The sequence below is a fragment of the Opisthocomus hoazin genome, chromosome 5, assembly GCF_030867145.1.
Source record: "Opisthocomus hoazin isolate bOpiHoa1 chromosome 5, bOpiHoa1.hap1, whole genome shotgun sequence".
Lineage (NCBI taxonomy): Eukaryota > Metazoa > Chordata > Aves > Opisthocomiformes > Opisthocomidae > Opisthocomus > Opisthocomus hoazin.
In genome coordinates this window covers 10,655,776-10,679,648 of record NC_134418.1, presented here as the reverse complement: position 1 = coordinate 10,679,648, position 23,873 = coordinate 10,655,776, and the positions used below count along the sequence as shown (strand labels likewise).

At 40.5% G+C, this 23,873-nt stretch overlaps 2 protein-coding genes across 4 annotated transcripts in view; one reads left to right on the top strand and one right to left on the bottom strand.

Annotated features, from left to right (window-relative positions):
* CFAP99 (cilia and flagella associated protein 99) overlaps positions 1–15,793 on the bottom strand; it is a 64,317-nt gene extending 48,524 nt beyond the window's left edge. The window contains exons 1-3 of the mRNA XM_075420390.1: positions 15,700–15,793; positions 12,696–12,835; positions 574–718 (exon numbers count right to left, since the gene is read on the bottom strand). Of these exons, the coding sequence (XP_075276505.1) occupies positions 574–718; positions 12,696–12,827 (277 nt within the window). The 5' untranslated portion in view covers positions 12,828–12,835; positions 15,700–15,793. The remainder of the gene's footprint in view (positions 1–573; positions 719–12,695; positions 12,836–15,699) is intronic.
* Positions 15,794–16,524: 731 nt separating this feature from the next.
* The window catches only part of ZFYVE28 (zinc finger FYVE-type containing 28), a 177,302-nt gene continuing 169,953 nt past the window's right edge, over positions 16,525–23,873 (top strand). For all 3 annotated transcript variants that reach the window (XM_075420388.1, XM_075420389.1, XM_075420387.1), the window contains exon 1: positions 16,525–16,615. In XM_075420388.1, coding sequence (XP_075276503.1) covers positions 16,577–16,615 — 39 coding nt within the window. In that variant the 5' untranslated portion in view covers positions 16,525–16,576. The remainder of the gene's footprint in view (positions 16,616–23,873) is intronic.

The following is a 23,873-nucleotide window of genomic DNA, read 5'->3' as shown; positions in this document are numbered from 1 at the left end:
CAAGTAACTAACAAAAGGAAATTAATAAAGTAATTGACCTCACTCATAGAGACAGCCAGAAGTCTATGTTATTGTGATGGTCAGTAATGAAGAAACCCATGTATGGGCAGAGACAATCATATCTTCATACTGTGAGACATGCCGTGTTTCTCAGCAGACAGAGCTTTGTTATAGAATTTCAATATCTGAAAGGCAGAGGTACCAGGTTGCACAGAAGAGAATAAAGGGAAATCACTAAAGAACATTTTTTAAAGTGATGGTTAAACTTCCAAGATACTTCTCCCAGTCACCGATGCTATTTTCCATCTGCATGTTACCTAATATGCAGGCATATTCTGCAAAATTTTCTTAAGGTAAAATTCCAGTTAACACCTGTGAAAGTCCAGACTAAATAACAATTTCAGTATTTAGGCTTTATATTATAAGGCCAACGGAAAAGGTCCTGTATTTCATACTGCACTGAGCACAATGACAATGCTTCACGTGTAGTATAATATTAAGACTGGCATTAGTAAAATAATAGTTTTTTTAAGTTTTGTGGTAAACATATTTGTTGTTTTAAAGAAAACTTACCTATATAAAGATTACGCTCAGAAACCAGGCAGTATTTCCCATCCCGAACAAAAAAGGCATTGACTACTACATCCAATAAGGATTTATATGCTATGCATCCAGCTAGTGTATCCAACACAAATTTTTCCTCTGTCACGTTAAGAGTCTATAGAGATACAAAATTAATAACGATTAATGTATTCTGGAAAGAAAATGTTAGTTGTGTACAAAATAAGTACAATCATTTTGAAGTAATTGGAAAACATGAATAATGAACAGCAGTGCCTTTGGTAGGGCTGACACACTTCTAATACTATCAAATATGGGCAGTGCATACAAATGAATGGCCCTTGTTAAGTAAAACGTAACCTTCCCCAATGTGAAACCTTCAGTTTATCTGCTGACATACACATTTAGTTAAAAGGCCTTGATGTGTAAATGTCAACAGCTAATACAAAGAAAATTTGAAGTTTCTGAGCCAGGAGCAATGATTAGCTTGGTCAACAGTATGAGAAAGTTTCAGGAAGAATTTGCTTTTCCAGTAGGAAACTTGTTTTTTGTAGGTGAAGTCTGTGCTACTTCGGAACACTAAATCGAGGGGAGAAGCTGGACAGGGATTATGGAAATGACTCTTAACTGGTACTGTAACCTAATATTGAAGAATATGACTATTTTAAACTAAACCTGTGAGTGCCAGGATTCTTGTTAATGGAGACTGTGTGTTTCTTATCCAGCTGTGCTCTTGGTCACTCACAATGTTCATGCAATACCATAAGAGAACAGAAGAAGGAGGGTCACTGCACACCATTTGGATCCCACCTCATAATCCCTTTAAAAAGTCTGAACACTCCTGAACTTCTCAGTTTCACTCATAATAAATAACCTATGGAATATCTGTTACTGCATGATAAACTTCTAGTGTGAACCACCTTTAAATACTGTAATAAAATCTGAGGCCCAGAACAGTTTGTTATTACATGAATTGAAAAAGAACAGCCACACTATGACAAAATGACAAACAATAATGATTCTTTGACTTAAGAAGGTTAGCCAAGAAGCCAAGAAAAAAGTTAAGGGCATCGTCTGAAAACATGTAGTCCACATTTGATATATGATCTCTCCCACAGCTCTGAGATGTGACAACAATTGAACTGCAATAATATATCAGATCAGAGGTTCACCTTGCCTAGTAGGCTATCTGCTAGCATCTTGATCACTTTATTTCCCTAATGTGATTCATTTCTAGTTTAAAAGTGTTATCAGAGGCTGCTGGAAGGAACTGTGTGAGTCTTCTGATGTATGACACTATATAGGGCTTTCAGACTGAGCAAATACAAGGCAAAACTTTAAAATTACAGTTCTAATTTTTAAATGTAAAAAAATGATGCAGAAGCATTCCAAGTATATTTTCTCAGGCTGTCATTCAGAGTAAGCATAATTCTTTTTCAGGACTCCAGCTGAAAAGCCAAGTTTCATGCCTTACAATTTGTGCATCATCACCAGGAAAAAATAGTGCCTCCACAAAATTGTCTCCATATCCATATATATCTATATATGCATATATACACACACATGGATGCAGGCAAAATGACACCTACATACATCCTGGTAATTTCTTTACTGCCATTGGGATGACACTAATACATCTGACTCCCTCTGTAGCAGAACTGTAATAGACAACATTACTAATGATACACATACAGAAACAGAAACAGAATCAAGCTCAGTTTGTGGTTTTTAGGTCCTTAAGGCTAATAATAGTTAAAATGATAGAAAAAACTTTATTTCTATAATGGAAGTAATCAGATATGACTCTGAATACATTCTGTGACCCAGATATGTTGGGTGAGAAGAAACAGAGTGTAACAAAACTAATCACTGCATGGAGACATGGAAGCTTCACAAGTCTGCTGGGCAGCACTAGAGACTGAGCGCATATTAGCAGGATATCACCTACATTTTTAATCAAGGATCTAGAGAAAGAAGAACCAACAGGTTGTGGTTGAGATGTGAGAAAGATAAAGAGGAATGCATTTGGGAAAATGGAGCCAACTAGAGTGAGGTGGCAAAGAAGAAGCACAGAGAAAGGAGGAAAAGGAAGGTAAGGGGAAACAGGAGATACAGATGAGCTTAGATGGAGGATGGACACAATGGAAGAGCAGGGGAAAGGGACTGAAAACATCTGAAAATATGCAAAAAAAAAATTTGCTGGGAAGCATGGACTCTATCTTGCTAAACACTGAGAATTCTTGTGAGGCACAGAGTCCATTCCAAATATATCTTTTCTGGATGAAGATTTATGGGAGTTCTTTCATAAAACTGACAAAGAAAATCCAGAAATCTAACCCACCACCAAATGTTCAAATATATATCCCATATTTGATATGGGATATCTGAGAATTCACCACAAAAGGCAAAAGCAAACTTAAATACCTGGATGGCAAAGTGAGAGAGGATGACATATTCCAATAAAAGCAGGACTATGACATTTTGAATCTAAAACAATTGGTCCCCTTGAACAAATGCTGTTGTTCATGAACAGATCAATCTGGAGACAACAGCAGCTCTGATGATAAAGTCCATAGTAAAATTGGACAAGCTCACTGGAAACAAGCCCAACAAAAATTCTCAAAACTGTCTCTGCTAGAATGCTAGAATATAAATTGTTTCCAAGATCTTTACTTGATTAGAATCTTTGCATTCACCTTCTGAGTACTTTGCTGTATCATACATGTATAAAGTGCTACAACAAACCAGTGCTTTTCAAGTGTACTTTGGAGAGATGACCAAAAGTAGATACCAACAAGCTGTGCCCACATCATATCTCCTATTCAGTTCAGGAAACAGCATAAAAATGCAAGTGTGTATTTACATTTACTCTACTTCTTTTACTGTCCTGAGTTAGCAAGTCAGTCAGAAGTTAGTTGTTACGACAAACACAAAAATAAATGCTTACTCTTGCTTAATTCCTGAGCAAGAAAGTACGTAACCAACATGGCCTCGAGCTAAGTAAGCCACAAGGTGACAGGAGGTGCAGCCTGGGGACAACTGTGCCCCAGAACATAGTACTGATTGGTAGTTCTGTGGAACACAGGCCAAAAAGTCTTGTCTTGAAATAATATCATTTGAATCTGCTATCAATTACAAGTGGTACTAAATGTTCTGTTTCTGCATATAAAAATTGAGAATAGTTAAGCAGCCTGCAGCTGTGTTATCTAAGGAAGTGATCTCATCAGAACTCATAATAAACCCAACAAGACTGGGCAGATCAGTACTTGGATAAGAAATCTCAAAGGTGAGCCAGTTGTTGGTTAAACTCTGCTGATAATTCAGTGAATCAAAAACCAACCCAATGCTTTAAAACAGTAAGGAAACTCTTTGCATAAAAAGTGCATTGTGTCCTCAACAGAATATTTATAGTTTATCTGTATATCTGAAATCATAACTGGTTTGGGAAAATAGTATGTTGGGTAGGTGTCACTTCTAGCGCTGATTCCTAAGCGCATTCTTTCTGTGTGACTTTATGTTGCATTTTATGTCAGTGGGATGTATTACAGAAATGGGTCACATGGTCCTGAAACAGTACAATATGATGACAGATTGTACATTTATAGCACCTTTTGTATGAGGTTCTCAAAACCCTTCACTCACATTAATTGTGTTAAATGAGATTCCTTTTGGCTAATATTATTTTGCAAATGCAGGAACCACAGTATGGAGCAGCTGAGAGATCTGCCCCAGGCAACACACTAAGTCATTGGTGGCAGCGAGAAAAGAATTAATAAATCCTAATTTGTCAGCCTTTTTTCTGTCCATCAGACCATCTTCTTACCTTTTCAAGTATACTTTACCTCATGTATTTCTCTGAAAAAAACTAGCAGTTAGCAATGATTGCAAGTATGTTGCGTGAGTCGTTCAGCATGAGGAAAGCCAGATAACTTACACATGCAGCTATCATCTTCTGTTGCACTGAATATTGAAATTTATCAGAAGACAAAATAGATCTTGACCAGTATGCCTACTCTATGCTCGGGAAACAACCTCTCTGTCTCTAATGTTGCAGCTTGTTCTTTTTTGTTTTGTTGTGTCAAGCATAGTCAGTTTATGGTAGATGAATACTGGATGGTCCTATATTTTTAATGTTTGGAAGCCTATATATGACTGTGTTGACCAATGGCTGCACTGGATATAAGTAAAATACCGTTATATATGTTCACAATGTCATTCTCATACAAATATCTGAAAGTGTTCTCTCTGTGGCATTGAATTTCAGCTTTTTCTGATTTCCAAATGCTTAAGTAGATCCTGTCTGAAATTATCCTGAATGATCCTGTGAAAAAAATGCGACTCTTGTCTGAGTATGTGCTGACTGGCGTTATTTCCCCCTGTTGAGAAATCCCTAATGCCCTTAGCCTGCTTCCATGGACATGGAGAAGAGACTGTGTAAGAAAGCTTAAGCATAGGACTTTGTACACAAACAACTTTCAACATGTTAGTACAAGAAATAGCATGAGTTAAATGAAGAAGTAAAAAAAGCAAGCTTTGCCACTGTGGGTGTATGGTAATAAGGATGGTTACAATGGGACCTGTTTAAGGGCCAGCGAGATCTGAAAAGGATGGATAAGGAGAGAAAGAAGAGCTCTTGTTTCTGGAGAGAGGAAAGGGAAGGAACATCAGCCATGCCCTCTTTAAGACTTCTCAGGAGAAGGATTTAGTTTAAGGTGAAACAAAGATTTTAGAAAGAAGATAATATTTGATGAAAAGATAAAATAGATTTCACCTCCTCAGAGAACTGAGTAACAGTATGTACTGAACTTCTCTACTTCTAGGCAGAATATGCACACTTTGCAGATGCAGTCTGATTAATTTATAGTGCTTCAGATATCAGTGCTAGTCCTCTCCAAGGGTCTAATCAAAATGCTGCGGAAATGAAAGAAAATATTCCTATTGACTTCACGGGGTTTTGAATCAGTCACCAGAACCCAGTCCTCTTTCCCTCTGAAGTCAGTGAAAATGCTTCCAGTAATTTCAATGGGAGAAAAAAACCGGGATGTTTGGATATAAGCAGAAGAATGTCCTGCTTCTACTATTTACAGTCTATGTTGCAGTCAGAAGCTAGTATTTTCATCTTCATGTGATAATGCTGACCATCTTGAAGATGTACAGTTAATGTTACTTTTCCCTTGTACTTAATATTCAATCTCATAGGCAGCACATCACAAAAATTCCGTCCTTTCCTTAGAAATATCCTAACATACTTTTATGTCAGTGACTAATAATACAAATTAGACTTGTGTAATTTAGTTGGATTTTTTTCACCACATGTATCAAAATAATTTTGCATTCCATTATTTTCAGATTTAAAACTAAATCTATGACTTTTGACATTTGGGGATTTTACTCACAGTGGAGTGGGCATGTGTGAGACACAGCTGAAACAACACAAATGAGAACTATGAAGAGTTATGCCAAATTACACCATGTTCTTGCAAAATGGAAAGCTCAAACACATATTGCTATCAACACGAGATGGATAAAGGAGTAAAATAGTGAATTTGGGGTGGCAGTTCTGATTTTACAGGAGTAAGCTTTTTTTAATGCAATTTGTAAAGGTCAATACGATGGGTATGATCCTGCAACTCTAATAGAAGCAAATAATTCCACTGAAAATAAAGTGAATTATTTGCATAGAGAAAGGTACAAACATTGCCTGGTAACTTCTGTGTTAAAATCTGTCTCTTGGCATCACAGCAAAAGCTTGATTCTAACAGTCACAAGGAAGAAAAAATGCTTGGGATGCTTCAGGTAGGTACAAAACTTAATCTTTTTTTCAAAATGAACAGATGCGGTCCATTTCTATAAATGGCCTGACGAAAAAATATCTTTATGTACAATATACACTGGATGAAGGATCACTCTGGATATGGATAATTTTGATAGATTTAATTGAAGAATACTTAATAAAAAGAAGGGGGTTTAGTATACAAGAAGGAAGATATTATCTGGAGGGCATCAGTCTGATGAAAGGACTATTAAAAAGCATTTAGGAAGATAAACAAGGAGAAGTAGCCGGGGCATTCAAATGAAGAACAATACAAATAGAGATGTAAATGTGAATGTGAATACTAATAATTTAAAGAACAGAGACAGACTTATAGAATTATTTTAAATTAATGTGTTATTAAGGATAATCCAAATCGAATTCTGTTTTAATAGCAACAAGGTCACAACATTGAAGCAAAGGCATTTATTTGCACTTATTATTTGTTTTTAGGAGGTTTGAGGGGCATAATAGGATTCTTGGTGATTAAAGGTGAAGGCTTGTTTGTTGTAACTAGGAATAACCCATCATATTACTAATGAACCTACGTTCTTCTTGAAAATATCTGCAGCAAAAAACAAATCCAATATCATGTTATAAACATCATAACTTACAATAAACATGAAGATTATAAAAACAATTAATTACAAGTCCAAGTGTAGTTTTCTTCCTAGTAGAAAATCAAGTCTGATCATTCACCGAGAACAACAAATAGAAATTCTTTTTGTGATTTAAGATTCACATGTTGCAGAAATACAATGTAGGAGGTTAACACAGAATCTCCTCTAGACTAATTTTGATCATAACATTCTAATTAGAGGAAACCAGGTTATTTATCTCCCACTATTGAAGGACTAAAAATCCTTACCATATTTCATTTGTATTTCTCTGAAAAAAATGAGGCTAATAATCAGAGAGCTTCTGTAACTTCACTTGTATATAGAAATGTGAATTAAGAGTTGGAAGATAATAACTGAGACAGGAGCATATCTGTCTCTCTTCCTGAGTGGCCTTGTAGAGATTACGTTCTCTCTTGACACCTTGGGTTTTTTTAAACACTATTAACTACCTGACACTCGGCAATTTATTTATCCATTTCCATCACACCAAAAGAAGATTGTATCTTTATACATACAGTGGTTCAGACAGACCTGGACTACTGTCAGAGTAATTGTTTACCTCTGCTCTTTAAAATTCACTTTCTACTTCTTTAGTACTAATTTTCCAATCCCCTATTTGTATATTGAAATACTGAGTAGCTGCAAGGTGCAATAAGTGAAAAAGAAAAATGTATCCCAAAGGTTATTTGGATATGTTATCTGCTTGATCTACCTCAATTACAAAAAATACAGGGAAAGATGGGTGCTTTTTCAAAGCAGTACATGAGGATCAGATGTGCGGCCGCTGTTACTGTAAATGGACTGTGTAAAGCTAAATCGAACTCACTGTTAGAAGAACATAACTCTTGATAGCAGTATCTAATGCCATCATTTCTCTATAAATAAAGATGGCCAACTACTTATCTTATTTACACCAATATATGCACAGAATAATGCTTCTGACTTTGGGCAGTCACTCTGGAATATACTTGGAAGCAGATTGTACACCCAAATGTTTTCCAAACAGATTTTTATCTCGAAGCTTGAGACGAGATTCCATACAATGAGAGAATATCTTCAGATGGGAACACTGATATTTAAATAAAATTATGAAGATCCACTAAGGAAAAAAAAAAAAATCACGAGGTTACTTCTGCTCCTGTTGATGTTAATGGCTACCCTCCCATGCTATTCAAGAGGAACAAGATGAGAGTGGCTCACATGGTCTGATATAAGGAACTGATATTTGACAGAAAGTTGTCAAATTTTCAGGTTTCTAACTAGCTATTTGGAAACAGTAAATAGCTGAAAATCAAATGCAGGGAGACAGCTAGGGATGTATTTTCAAAGTGGCACACAGGGGTCAAGCAGTGCCTTAAAAATTTGGCCTTTTGGTTTCCTAATGAAAATCCATGCACATTTTGCCAAGTGAAAAATATCCATTTGCATGTGTTTTGTGTGAATTTATATTGCAGCAGTAAGCTTCCCAGAAGATTCTGTGTGCCCATACCATGCCCAGCCCAGGGCAAGCAGAGCTCTCGCTACGACACAGGATGAGGCTGGGACAAGCCATGCTGGTCAGTCAAACTGATAGAAGAGCGTCTGTCTCGCCTACCTGCTCTGTGACATCTGCCTCTTGTGGGCTTCAGTTTGAAGGGATAGAGAGCGATTTCTGATGTGATTTAGGTACAGTAGAGACTGGAACCGAATGTGCAAGAACTTTGAGGTGAGCAGAACAATACCAGAGGCGAGCAGAGCTTGCTGGACAGTGACCATAGCACTGGAATCAACAACTTGAAGAGATGCAACTGGGACAGGTTAAGTAAGAGACCTGGGCAAGTAAGCTTGAGAGGGTGACTAAGAGAGAGGACAGGGATAGAAAGATGGTGGAGCCTAAAACAGAACCCAGTTTATCTTTCTCTTCCATTTGCCCAGTATTTGGCTCACAGAGCACTCCAAACCTCTATAGTACAGCCATTTTCCAACCATTGTGAACTGCCAAAACATAAACATTTCTACATAGTCTTTATGAAAGAGCAAAAAATACTATTATTATTTCACACAATCATGTATCTTGGGTTTTGTTTTAATTACTTACCTAACCTTACATGTAAGTAAAATTAGAGCATCTAGGAATTAAGAAGAAAATCTAGCTGAAGCATTATGACACAAACCTCTCGATTGTATCACCTTTGCAGCAGCACAGTGAAACCAGCGGAAGTGCTGTGTTGGATTTTGAGCACAATTTTCAGCACAGTCTGATTCCATACTTAGTAAAAGATCTAATATGGAAATCTACCAGTTAATTGTGCTATCATTTGCAAAGCAAGTTATTCACAGTGGCTGGTATATTTTCACCCTACGGCTTCGACCCTTTGGATTTTATGCCTCTCTCTTTTTTTATACATTCATATTGTAAAGTCCTTCATTTTAACATATATTTGCCTTCCCATTTTCACTTATTTTCCTGTACCTTACTTTGCCCGCCATTTTTACTAATTTAATTTACAAGGATTCCCTCAAGAATGGTCTTATGTCCCTGGCAGACAGCTGACAGGGGTATTTTGATCAAGACAGATTGTGCTTTCCAGATGCACTCCCTTATGACTAAATCCAACTTCCTTTCATAACACATTCACATTTATCATGTACACAAATAAGAACCCTAAACTACAGTCTAAAACGCGGGCCTCTCTCTGTGACATTTCCTTGTAGCTGTTGTCAGCTTAATTTCAGCAATGCTAGAACAGAACTCCAGCGGTCTCATGCTACTTCTTTCCTGAATTATTGGTACTATTGCCACTCTGCCTGTCAGTCAGGCCCATAACTTCAGAGGTCATTTTTCTCTCCAGGATATCATAACCAGTCTATGTGCTCATCTTCTTCACTCTTTTTGAACAGCAGGCTTCAAGTAGTATTTACCTATCACTTCATAGCTAAAAATCTAAGGTAGTGTCTCAACATTTTCTATTTTATTGTAATAAATATCTCTTTCCTGGGTTTAACTAATGCAATCTTTCTCTAGCAAATCAACTAGCAAATCAGCATCCGCAATGCTATTGTTAAGATAATTTTGCTAGTCCTTTTGACCCACTTACTCCACCTAGCATCTTACAGTTGATTCAAGTACGTGAAACACAAGCTGCCTATCTTTGCTATCAACACGGTTCACAGCTCAGTTCCATTCTACCTGTTTTCTCTTATTCTTTACTGATGTCACCCCCCATTTCTGATCTGCCAAGGATGCCCATCTCCTTGTTTGATTTATTAAATTTCCAAACAAGTCAGTTTATTTACTTCTGATCAGCTCCTACAAGCATTTATATTGCTCTTCAAAACCTACTTGATTCTGACAGAGATTTTGCTCTGCAAAATGTTCTTTGCTATCTGCTCCTTGCAGTTCAGGTGAGAATGTGTGGCTGTCAGAGGAAAGACTCATCTCCAGGAAGTGGAACTTGACAATACTGGCATCTGTAGTGGCTCATGCAGACTGGCAGAGACACTACTGGGGTGCTGAACTCCCTTGAACATATTCTGGAATGACCTGTGCGTGCTGTCTTTTTATTTTGAGAGAAAAAATCTAGCGCAAAATTGTCGGTTTCACTAGGAACAACAACAAACAGCTGGAAAATATACTAACAAGCATATTTTATTTAGGTCACCAACAGGTTATCAAAGAACTAAACAAGACACCTCAGGTATCATATTAGAATGAGTATAAAACATCCAAATACAATAAAAATATGTAATATGAATGAAACATACAGTGTTGATAATGACTGGAACCTGACTGTGCTGTTAAGGGATGGAAAACTAATTAACCAATTAGAAAAGTCTAATAGAATAGAAGATACTGATGACTTGTAGAAAAGTCAAGTCTGACACACTGCATACCTAAGTAAGTAAACAAATATAAAGAGAGCTGTGTCTTGCAATTATTTAGATTTGTGCTCTTGTAGTCTGACCCTCCTGATTTTTGTCTGGTTAGTAGTACACGCTCCTAGCTTTGCTATTTGTCATGCTGCTAGCATGAGACATACAGGCTTGATTCTAGTCTGTAATTTAAAGTGATGGCATTAATCAGGATACAAACTGGAGGAAGTTTCTGCATGGGTCGGTTAATATTGGCTAACCGGTAAGTGGCCAAGCCTGGAAATCATGTATACAAAAATGCAACAATATTTTTAGGATAATATGTCTATTATGAAACAGAAAAGAAAGAAGTGAAGTGAATTTTCCATGATGAATTATAATGACCCATTTGGTACTGAAACAAAGCTGAATTTTGCATAAGCATAGGTCTTACTTTTTACTTTCTTGGAAAAATTCACAGCAAACATACTACGTAGTAAGTGAACTGAAACTATCCCAGAGAAAGATTTCTGCCTTATGTTTGGCATCAGCTATCCTCCCTGTCCTTCCCCTTTTGAAAGGGTTTATTATGAAACTTAAGATTCATGTTTCTCAAATGGAGTTACTGCTTCTTTTGTCTTTGTATCACCTTTCCTGGGCTGAGAAGAACAATGATCTGAATATTAATTTTTACAAGTATTTATTTTGGCAGCAGTGGCAGCCGAATTTACCCGCTCACTGCCCAGTGAAATATGATTATTTTGAAGCTGGATCAGTTCCCTGATGTAATTCAGCATACAAATGCACCAAGAGCTATGCCAGTACTACAAGGCAGGAGGGCAGTGGCAGAAACTAGGGGCCTGAGTGGAAACTGTTTAAGAAAGCAAACACCGAAGAAATGTGCATGGATCCACTGCCTCTGATTTTCATATCACAGCTCCATAGTCTTATATTCTTGTAGACATTTGTGCTTATGCAAAATCAATGTAAAAGGCTACCTAACTGGAATAGCAGTGTTTTAGACCTTATTGTCAGAAGTGGAAATGAGCACTTGAGCTGTAGCTTACTTTGCCCGCCATTTTTACTAATTTAATTTACAAGGATTCCCTCAAGAATCGGCAGTGATTCCACGGCAGTGTGGAATCAGGGCTCAATGTAGTTTGGTAATACACAGCACGCACAGACAACAGCAGTCTAAATGGTATTACTGACTTCCCTTCGTGATTTGCTAAAGCTGATTCAATCCAGTAGCTGTATTAGCACAAGTCAGGGCAGCACTGACAAAGAGATGGGAAGAGGTGACAGACTTATGAGGAAAGGATGGAAAAAGCTTCAGCCAGTATAGCTACACACTGGCAAATCTTGGTCTGGTTACTTGAAGTATTAGATTAAAATCAGGTAGTAGATTTGCTTCACTTGGCTTCTATCCCACGATTCCGATGGTCACCTATGTCCTTAAAGCAAGAATACCTGATCCTGTGAGTCAGCTTCTGAACTGCATTGATGTGTACAAAATGGGTGCTGCTGACAGAAACTTCCATTTGGAAGGAGAAAAGGAGACAGGAAACCACAAAACAGCTCCGTCAGAAGTGGAAGAGAAGCTTTTCCTATCATTGTCAGATCCGTTTTAGGAAGTTGTTGCTTTCCCCATCTTTTGTTGCTACCAAAACCGTTACTCCATGACTCTGATCTTTACTTCCTTGTTTTCTGGTGATAACCATAAGAAATTTGGACTTTACTCATGAATGGAAAATGTCACTGTAAGAAAAATCTACGGAAGTTACAACATGTTAGAAAACAGATATCTTTATATTTAAAATCACATATTAAAACAAAATAAGCTATGTAAGATGAACTGAAACTTAATATACCTGCAACGTCTTAGCTGATTCATTCAAGAAATCCTCCACGCTCTGACTTTCAGGGTTAAAATTGTTAAGCTGTTGGACTATTATTGCAATATGTTTTCCAATATGTTTTCCATGGCTGACCATCTTCACCATGGCGAATCCTATAAATATAGTAAATCATTAATTTTTCATGCCTCCTTCAGCTGTAGCATAATGTATGTTGATAGGCTTGTAGAGAAGATATACTGCAGTAATGTAGAAGAGAACATTTAGGTCAAGCTTTCAAAATCACAGTTATTCGGAACAGCTAACATGAGAAATGAGAATACAGTACAAACATCAATAAAACAGAAGACATAATTACATATTTCTTATTCTGCAGATGTCTCAAAAGATCCTTAGGATGATACCTAAAATGGTTTCTGTATCAGGTTATTTGATGAAATATAATGAAAGATAAACTAGAGCAAAGCATGAATTTTTGCATGTGTGCTGTGCAGGTCCTATTTAATACATTGTTCTTCCCAGTGAGATGCAACTGAAAGCAAAATTTTAGTTGTAAATCTTGTCACATGTTGCTATTAGCGACCCATTTTTCCAAAATAACAAAAGAGTAGGAGCAGAGAGGAATCAAGGAAGCACTGAGACAGTGTTGGTCAGCAAGCTGGGCAGTGATCGCAACACATCAGTAGTCTAGGCTACCGTCGTGGTTTTTGAAGGCACAGCAGTCGGGTACTTTTTATGCTTAATGCTTTGTTTGTGAAATCCCTGGATTATACCTATATGGAATGATGTCTTACTCATATGCATGAGAGTTTGCAGAACTGGCTACCTCGAATTTAATGTTCATGTGACAAGAAGTATAATTCATTTGTTCATACATATGCACATGTTGTTGTGCACGAAAGACCAATGATAGTAATGGTCAGGGCTGAAAGTCATTAATCCGGTTTAGCAATGGGAAAAAATGAGCACAGAAGTCATTTTCCATAGTGAAAATAAAAATATGTTTTTGAAAATAGTTCTTGCGTTTCACATATCATCATATTCTGATGTTAGAAAAGAATGCTTGATCAAGAGGATTCATTCCCACTGTGGTAAAGGTAATTCATTTATTGTTTTAAAAGGATATAATGACATTTCCAGATACAATGTTTTTGTACTCTGCCTTTCAGCACTATCATATTCAATAATAATTAAATAATAATAATAATTAAAAAATGGAATAAACAGCACTTTAAATTACTAATCTCAAACACCTGAAAAAAAAGAGTTTGTCTGGGATTATGTTCGACATAAGCATTTAGTTACCTGGTATGATCAAAACAAAATGTCCAATTAAAAAAAAAAAGTCCAGCAAAACAGGGCTAGATCATGACAAGGGATGTCAAATAAAAAAAAAAGGTGCTACTGAATCTCTGTCACAGGGGGAATCACTGTTTGTCCACTCCTCTGAGATTCATGATCTGTTTCTCAGTATGTGCCAAGGTTCTTACACTCACAAGGGATTCTGGAGATTTGGGAAAGAGAAATACCTCTGCACTCATTCAGGCTAAATCATCATTCAGGCTCCAACAGCTCTCTCAGTGACAAATATCTTTTCTTCTGGCATAGCAAAAATGAGTTCGAGATCTGATGCTCTGTACATGCTGATATTCACCCCTCCCCTCCAAATACCAATCACTAAAACCAAAAACTGGAATATGGAAACTAAGACACAGTTGAGAACTAACACCTTGAGAACTCTGGACATACAGAGGTTCTTAAGAAAAAGAGCTTAATTTGTGATTGTATTTAAACAAACTACTATTATTATCATCAGTATTTTAAAACATACACAACAGGAATAAAATGCTTTCCGTTATGACATGCACCCTTTTTTCCACACAGCCATTTAGGAAAATATTCTAATTGCTACATATAAAAATGATATAAATTTATACTATGTACAAAATAGTAGAAATTTTCTTCCATTATCAGAGACAGAATTTCAGTTAAAGGAGGTAAAAACCTGGCTCAGCCCCATTTTACAGTGGAGCTTGGAGATACTTTGAATGCAATTACATAGGATAAGACTGGCCACAATCGTAGGGACTAGTTTTGATGACCTGAAAGATTCCTTCAGGTTTTACATTTGGTCCTATACTCCCAGCCTAGAAAGACACTGATTGCATTTCCCCTGGTGAAACCTGCCCTCCTTCAGGAGAGGGCTGAGCTAAGCCTCCCAGCAAAATTCAGTCAGATCGAGTAGCTACTGCTCAAAATGGAAGAGGTGTTTCTCTCAGCTGTGTGCTAGACGAAGAGCCACCGAGCACGGGGTACAGTTGTCCCACCGGTGACATCCCGCCATTCTCGTTCCTCATCCTGGACTGTCCTGCATCGCTGACTGTCGCCTGGGCATACCAGAGAGCCGTTCCGGGCGCAGTTCCTCTTTGCAGCAGATTCCTCCATTCAGGCAGCAAAACATCAGATGGAAATCATTCACCCTGAGCAGCCAGGGCCTGGATCTTGCGTTCATTTTTAATTTGCATGTATTTCGATGTTCTGCATACCTACTAGAAGTATTTTCTTTGACATGGTATTTTGTGTGTGTGTAAATATCTTGCGGAACTTCACCATTAAATACTCAGTGTACAAAACCTTCTACAACAAGTAAGTTGTATTAAATTTACGAGACAGGGGAGCCAAAGGACACCAAGGCTGGCGACTTGCCCAGAATCACAACAGTTAATGCAAACTCAGGGGACACAGCCCAACGCTCCTGCGCTACAGCAGAACACAGGCCCCGTTCGGGGATCTTTCCGACTGTCTTCACAGACACCTAAGACACGAGTGAGGTGGTTCTGAGCCTGCCCAGGGCACCGGGCCCTTTCACACACCGAGCACGTCCCCCGTTTTTGTTTCCGAAGGCCCGACAACACCCCGCGCCCCCGGGAGGCCGCCGCCGCCTGAGGCAAACGCGCGAGAGCCCAGCGGCCCCTCGCCCCGCGGGCGGCCCCTCCGCCCGGCGCTGCCCGCTCCGTACCTGGCTGTCCCCGCCGGAGCCCGGCGCCCGACTCGCAGCGCCGCGGGACCCGCCAGCCGCAGACACCCCGTCTGCGGCGGCCGGCGGCTCGGCCCGGCCCGGCCCGGCGGCGTTGCTAAGGGCCGCAGGGGCTGCTGGGAGCTGTAGTTGTCCCGCGCGCCCGCCTTTATGTTGCGGAACGGCGCGATCGGGAGCAAAGAACTACCCCTCCGGGAAAAAAGATGGCGGCGATTGTTTGCCGCCGTTGCCAGGCAACTCGTTCCGCCCCTCCTCCGTTTTTGCGCTCACGGGCGGCTAGAAATCAACCAGCCGATTGCCGCGCGCCCGGGTGGGGCTTGTGGTCATACGTAGCGGCTTGCTATCCTCAAGCGGACACGCTCAGCGTGAAGACTACAAATCCCGGCATCCACTGGGCCAAGGCGCTATGCGCGGCGGCTCCGGCTGCGCTGCGTGTCGTGCTGGGACACGTAGTCTCTCCGCCCCCCCTCCAGTGTTACGCAAATGAGCAGGCCGAGTGAGCGGGGCGAGCCCGCCGCGGGGCCGCCACCCGATTGGTGGCGGGGAGGGGAGCGTGGGCCTGCCCCTGCGCATGCGCGGCGGGGGGCGCTGGTGCCGGCCGCTCTGTGTTTTGGGGGCTGTCAGCGAGGCGCGGAGCGCTGCGAGCCGGCGGCCGGTCCCTGCGCAGAGGCGGCGGGCGCGGCTGCCCTGAGGGAAGGGGCGAGGACGACGGGCAAGCGGAGCTGCGGCGGCGGCGACCCGGCGGAGCCTCCCGGCGAGGGGCAGGGCTCGCCCCGGTGCCCCGAGCGGCGCGGTCGGGGAGCCGGCAGCCCCCGTGGCAGCGGCGGGCGGCGGCGGCGGGGTGGCGGCGGCCGCGGTGATGATGAACAGGTTCCGAAAGTGGCTCTACAAACCCAAGGTAAGTTGTGAGGAGCCGCCGGAGCCCCGGCGGCGCCTCCGCCCGCCTCGCCCCGGGGTCACCCTCAGCCCGCGGACGGGGGATTGAGGCGCGGGTCCGTGGGTCGTTCCGCGCTGGTGCCCCGGGCGGGAGCCGCCGCCGCGGAGGCGCCGTGAGGTCGGAGCGGAGCGGAGCGGGGCGGGGGGGGGGGGGGGGGTGTCTGCCCGCGTTCGGAGGGTCCCGCCGGCCGCGGTCCGTGGCGGTGGGAAGGAGGCGGGCGCGGAGCGGCGGGCGCGGGGCGGCTGGCCCGCTGCGGGGCCGGAGATGACAAAGCAGAGCCGTGGTGCCGGCGGGAGCGCGGCCCGGGGCGGGCAGGGGGCTCTCCCGGGGGCGCGAGGGGCCGCGGGGCTGCCGGCGGGCACCGCGGCGCGGGGGCGGCTGAGCCCGGCCGCGGTCCCTGGCTGGCCCCGCGGCGGGCCGGCAGCTCCCGGCGGTTCTGCCGTGGAGTTCTGCGCCCGAGAGCTTCCGAAGTTAAAAAATTTTTTTCCGAGTGGTGCTGTGTGGGCGCGTGTTTTCTGCCCGTTTCTCCTCGCTTTGAAGTTCTTGGAAGGAATCCAGGAATCGTGGCTTGCTCTGTGATGAAATTACCCTCTGCGGGCACGGGCTGAGTAACGACGGTCTGGGGAGCGGTCCTGGCTCGCGTGTGGTGCTCGGACCGCGATGAAGGGCGCTGCTGGTCGTGAGCAGCGACAGCGTCCTGCTCCGTCCGGGCGCTGCCGCAGTCGCAAGGGCTGTTCGCTTTGCGAAGTGCTTGGTTTGGGTTTTTTCCCTCTCTGTCACCACCCCCCTTTTTTTTCTTAGGTTTTAATTTCGGTAATAGTGTTAAGGCTCGTTTTTATAAGTCTTTCACGCACACAGTCCTTTTGCCAGCCGGTATGCTGATTTTTTTTTTTTTTTTTTTTTAAAGTGTCAAAGTGATACTGCAAAGTAAAAGTTCAGATTGTGCTGGCTTGATGGGTTTTGCATGTAGTCAGAACCCTGGTGAGCACTGTTGAAGAACACACACTCATCTGATATTGCTGCTAATAATGGAAAGGAAAATAATTTAGAGATGAAGTAACTGAAAATACAGCAACAAATTACAGGTAGCTTGCAGCAAACTTGGTTATTGGCTTATGTTTTATACCAAGGAACAACTAAGAGAGAAACAGTTAATGAACAAAGATAAATACTGGTAATCTTAAATGCAGCAGAAGTCATTGCAAATATAGCTTTTGTCCCTATTTTTTATCAAAACTGATCAGATTTCACATTAATTTTCTTTCTAATGGGGGTATCATCTTCTTATGCTAAAACTTGCATATTAATGTACTGTTCCTGTGTTGTATGCTATATGTTCAGCATCCAAGGTCTCGATCAAACAGTGTATGCCTACGTTTTTGTGGGACTTTTCTGTGATGAAGGAACTTTCCAAGCCTGTCGCATGACACTGGGGCTCGTATCATTATATCTATTGCTGCTAGTTTAAAGCCAGCACTGTGTCCTTTTTGCTGGACATTTATTTGTACTTTCTTTGTGAGTAGCTTTTGTTACTTTCAGTAGCTTACTATGTCATTTTTTGTATTAGTTTATAGCGTGTGTTCCTTCAGAAGCAAGCATGTTTTCTGATGTGCCTGCTGAATTGGTCTTGATAATACAATTAAATACACAGAAGTTTGAATACCACTTTTTGGTAGAAAGTAAGATGGAGGATCTCACATTTAGTGACTGTAACTTTCCTGGGTATACTACTTGCTTTCCTATTGCCTCAAGGAATCCTTAGGATTCCTTTCCGTAAGGTTAGTGGGTTCCACAGTGTAATTTGAAGTGGTTCTAAATATTGTATATTTTGAGGATGACTTTTTTGAATATTTATTCTAGAGGGGTCTATCACCACTAGTGGCTTATGATGCATAGTTGTTATCCTCCGTTAGGTACTATGGATGCCAGGTACATTTTGTCAGTTAGATTCATTCCCAATGATGGGAAATGCTTCTTCTGAAGTATTCCAGATCCTACTGTCATATAATAGGAGTTCTGCATGGCCAGCAGATTTTGATGGTACTGGGCATTTGGCCTATGGCTTTGATTGCCATTCAGAGACACTTTTGAGGGTGTTAGGGGTGTGATGACATCAACGTGCAGCAAATTTACAGTACAATCCATTCAGAAACCTGCATATATGTTTTAGCTTAGTCTCAGGGGAGCTATTTCATGATTTTACCTAAAAAAACCCAACCCGAAAATATGTAAATTAATTCAGCTTAATCTTTGTAAATGGGGGAGATGAGGAAATGGAATAGAAGAGAGGTTGCTTAACAAGATGGAATTGCGAAACTATCAGGATGATTATCAAGTTACTGTAAGATGCAGGGACCTGCATCTACACAGAGATATTTACTTGGTAACTGCTGCATCTCTGAACATACCAGGGATGGGAGAGAACGTGTGGGTGTAGGAAGTGGAAAGTCTGGACTAACGTTGTGAGCATGTCACGAGAACAGCGTGACTTTCCTAGATCCGTGTGCAGTCAGTGCTCTTCCTGTCCAGCGCTGTTCTTCAGGTATGCTGATAGACCAGATTTTAATAACCCAGATCAAATGCCGATGGTAGAGGTAACCAGAGAACGAAATAAATAGCAGTGACGTGATCTGTATAGCTGGTAGGAGGCAGACTTTTAGCTGATGTATTCGAGATGGAGCAGAGATGAAATTTTTGTTTCCAGCCTCCTGTGCCACATCGGTTGTTATTTAATTGTTAAAACGTTTTCTGTAATATGTGTTTTCCTTCTGGGGACTGCAGATTCAGTGCGTTAAGTTTTTGGAGGGGGATTGGTGTTAGCTTTTGAACCGGGAGAAAATGCAGAGGAGTGATTTGAAGCAATATTGTTCTTGAATGGCAGGACACTGGTGGAACAGTAATTACTCTGTTTGTCCTCCTCAGGACACTGCAGACTTCCCAGGCACTTCCACCTTTCTGAGACAAGGGATGATCCCTTCTAAATCAAAATATTTGTCTGTGTTCATAGATGTAATAGAAACATTTCCTGTCACTGCAGGGAATTACTTATCTTGTACCTCCTGCTGCTGGAACATTCCACAGGTGTTAGGTCAGAACCTGCTCCCAGGCAGACCTGAGCATCCAGCAAAAATACGGAACTGGACTGGTCTTGCAGAGTTTTGAAATGCTTTTGGTATCCACAGTATGCAGAATAATTTCTGTGAATGATGCTGCTTAGGTCTAGAGACTAGCTTCAAAAAAAGTGTGGGTAACTAACTCACCAGGGTAGCTCTTTTGAGTTGAGTTCAAGTTTATTGATACTTTGGAAGAACTGTTTAGTGTTTGGTGGGGGGAAAAAAAAGTCTGTCTATAACAACAACTTCAAGCGGTTCTTAATCTGTTTAGCAAAACAGACTGAAACATCTTCAGTGATTTTTTTTTTTTTTTTTCATATTTTTTAAAATACTGCTTATTTTCTGTTTACATCTGTGAATCCGAATTAATTTTTACCTGGGAAACAAAAGCCAAGTTTTTTCGTGAAATGCTACCTTTTTTAACATTTCAGTTGTGCATTCACTAACCTAATTTTTTGCTCCTAGTTTCTTTTACATAGTAAAATATTACGAATTTCTTGCGGTAAATGTTGAAGAATATCGTATGTTCCTATAATCCATACAAAATTCATAGCCATGGTAGTAAAGATACTTCTTTGTGAATGCTTTATCCCAGTTAAATGATGCTCAAAACGCTCGTGTAAGCCTGGAGGTTTTATATGATTTTTTTAAAATCCCTCTCCTCTAAGACTGACCAAGGCACATCTGTGCCCTTAGTGTCTGTTTTAAATAAAAGGCTGCGTAGCTCCCATGGAGATGTGAAGATAGGTTTATGGAAATTGCCCCAGTTTGTAGCTGGAAGTGAACACTTACTGCCAAGTAAGCACTCATCAGACCTCTTTCACATGCTGCAGAGGTCATGCATCTTCTTCCCCTGGAGTGCTTGGAGATGCTCAGAATTGTAGGTGCTGTCTTACTCGGTGCTTGTGTTGAAATGCTTTTCATTGGTTTCTTTTTTTAATCTGATCAGCTGGATTAGCAGATACATTTTAAATACAAGAAGCTCTTGCTGCTTGTTACCGTGTTTCTGCAATGGTGCTCTCTGATCAGAAATAACATTTAGGGATAAGTGGAGTGGCTGGTACTTGGAGAAGGCTTGTTTCTGTGTTTGTCCATAGTGCTTTTTTAACGGTCTCACTAAACTGTATTTTATGAAAGTAAGCTGTTGCTAATAATACTTGTTAAAGGACTTTGAACAAAATGTAGGCATGCTAATTTAAAAAAAAGGCTTTAAAACAAGAGATAGTAAGCAGGTATCTTGGAAGAAGGTTCCATAAAAGTAAGGGAAAGAGAGAGCATTCCTGGGGATCAAGAGCAATCCCCTAAAATGGAAGAGTGAGAGCCAATGGCAAAAAAAAAAGTCGAATGACCTCTAGGAGTTTCAGCATTACATTGCACAAGGAGAAGTGTTTAAAAAAAAAGTCCTAAGTGAGTGTTGAGCATTAAAAGCTGCACATAAGGTAATCTTGCTTAGTGTTGTCAGGGTTGCTTAGTGGCAGAGCTAACTCAAAGAAGTAAAAGATTGGAAATACAATGGAAATAGTCAAAATTGCATTAATTTTGTTTTTAAAGGACCAGAGGAAACATATTTGTAGAAATTTTTGTAGGAAAAAATAGGTTGTTAGTACAAAAAGAGGAAGGTTGTTTTAAAGATTCATAGAAGTTTGAACTTTAGGAGAATGGAAGATAGTAAAAATTACACAGTTGACTCTGCTTCACATATATTGCAAAGAGCATTTTCAATGTTGGGTCAGCAGGATGAGATGCAGGAAGAGGGAGGATGACTTTAAGCAGTGTTTTGCCAGATGGAAGTGCTCAGAAATGAAAAGGGATGAAGCTACTGGAGTAGCCAAGCAACTATAGAGACTAGTTTTGGGGCAATGAAAGAAAAAGGAGGGATAATTTTACAGAGTGATAGGTAGAAAGCAGTTAGCATCTTATTCTAGCTATGATTTCCTGATCTTAAAAGTGAAGGGTTTGCTCTTCACGGAAGAGAACTAGAGTGAGTTCAGTCTCGGGAAAAATGTCTTAGAGGAAACTACTTGAATGAAGAGTGAAAGAACAGGTAAATGCTCTTCGTATCACAAAGCTTCTTTTTACTGGTGCCATACAGTAATCAAAGCCCTTGGGCATGGCAGTTTGCGAATGAAACTTGTTGTTTGATGCAATATTTATATTAATATCTAAAGACTTTCAAAGACAGAAGAATGAGGAGTTTTTCTTGCTTGGGGAAACAGCAGTTACTGGGTTTTTTTTGAAATTTCACGATTTTCATGATCAGCTCTTTGATCTCAATTATCTGCTTAATTATTCTTGTTGCTACTGTCTGATCAGAGGCTGTAGCTATTGAACCATGTTAATCGGTGTTATTAATAACAATCCTGAGGAAGGCAACTTATAAATCAGTATATATTATTCACTTTTGCATAGTAAATTGCTTCATTTTAGAAGCACCATCTAGTGGTTTGAGCACAAGTGTGGGACCTAATAATTCTGTGCCATTTTATTCTAGCTCTGCAGCTGTCTGAGAGTGATTACCTGCAGTCATATTGTTTCTTAGCCTTGATTTTACCTGGATCTGAAAAAGGGAAGTAGGTAACTTTTGCAGTTGTCGATTAAGAGAACTGCTTGACTGTTCTTACTTACTCTGATATGAGAGATACATACATCTTGCAAAATTATTTTTGATGTGGATTACTGGGAGAGAGTCATAGTATATCAGATCAAAGGTCCATCTAGCCTGGTGTGATGTCTGGTGGTTATCTCTTTCTCCGTGTCCTGTGACAGATGCCTAGGGGAAAAAAGATGAGATGGATAGAAAGGGATATTTCCCCTGGCCTTTCTTTTAAACTTGTGGTAGTCTGCAGCATAGGAGTTTGAGCTACAGATTGTACCCTTATAATTCAATAGCTCATTAACATTTTTCCTCAAAGTGTCTATTCATTTTTTCAGTTCATTTATACTTCTGGTCTCCATAATAACTACTGGCTTCTCAGTGCTTAAAGCTGAGTTGCATTCTAGTGAGGTAAACATTTTGTTCATAAACTCTTTCAAGCAGCCATTGGTGTGACCTAACGAGTCCCTTGTCCTGCAGGCTGTCTTCAACTCTTTGTCTTGAAACCTTGATTTGGATGGTTAGATTCTGTTCCTCTCCTCCCCCCACATGGTACTTTGTATCAGAATTTAGAAAAAATTACTTTGTAAAGCTCAGAATGCATTCTTCCTAAGTTATTTTAGATGAATGACAAAACAGAAAGACCCACCCAAATACCCTCTGCATTGGACCACAGAAGAGTGTTTTCTTACTGAACTAACTGAAAAATTAACAGTGCAAATATTTTTGACATGCTTCATTTAACTGCTTTAATAGTTATGATGATCTACTTTCATGGCAGCTGTGCTAGCAATATTTATTTAAACTCATTCAGTAAAACTATTTTTAAATAAAGGTGTTAAATTAACTGAAGGCTGAGTATGTTTGTTTGGCTTGTGTTTGAAGACTGACCTACCTTCACAGTGCATGTGAAAGAGCAAGTTTCTTGAGCTTGGTCATTTTACTGGAGGATACTGCAAAATTGGAGTCTCTCTTACCTGTTCTCAGCTGAATCTTTGTTTTCCTCTTGATAGTACAAAATATTCAAACTCCTTAGTGTATCTAAAATGACAGGCTGGGCATCGTTAGTATAGTGCCCATATGCCCCCTGCTTGCATCCAGGGAGTGAGCTGCTGCATTCTGTGCTAGCTGAAGCTGTTGAACCCTGTAAACTCAAGCAAAGCTCTTAACCTATGTCTGATGGATAGCTCAGTGTAATAAACACGGTTTTCCTTTGCAGCAGTGTCAGGTGCCTGCGGTTTGAAAACAGGTGAGTGACGAAAGCTGCAATGCATTTTATAGAGGTCTAGATTTGGGATATAGGAAAGAGTGAGGTTTTGGGGAGATAGAGCATTTGGACAACTTAAAGATACAGCTTTCCTGTCTCAGTATACCTTGCTGCTATAACTGCAAGGTCTTGCTCTTATTTATTTTGATGATGTGGATCTGACTTACTATGTCCTGTCTATGTATTTCTGTTCTACCGTGCAGGCTGTAGGATTTTCCTTCTTGTCTCCCCAATAATTAGTGACTA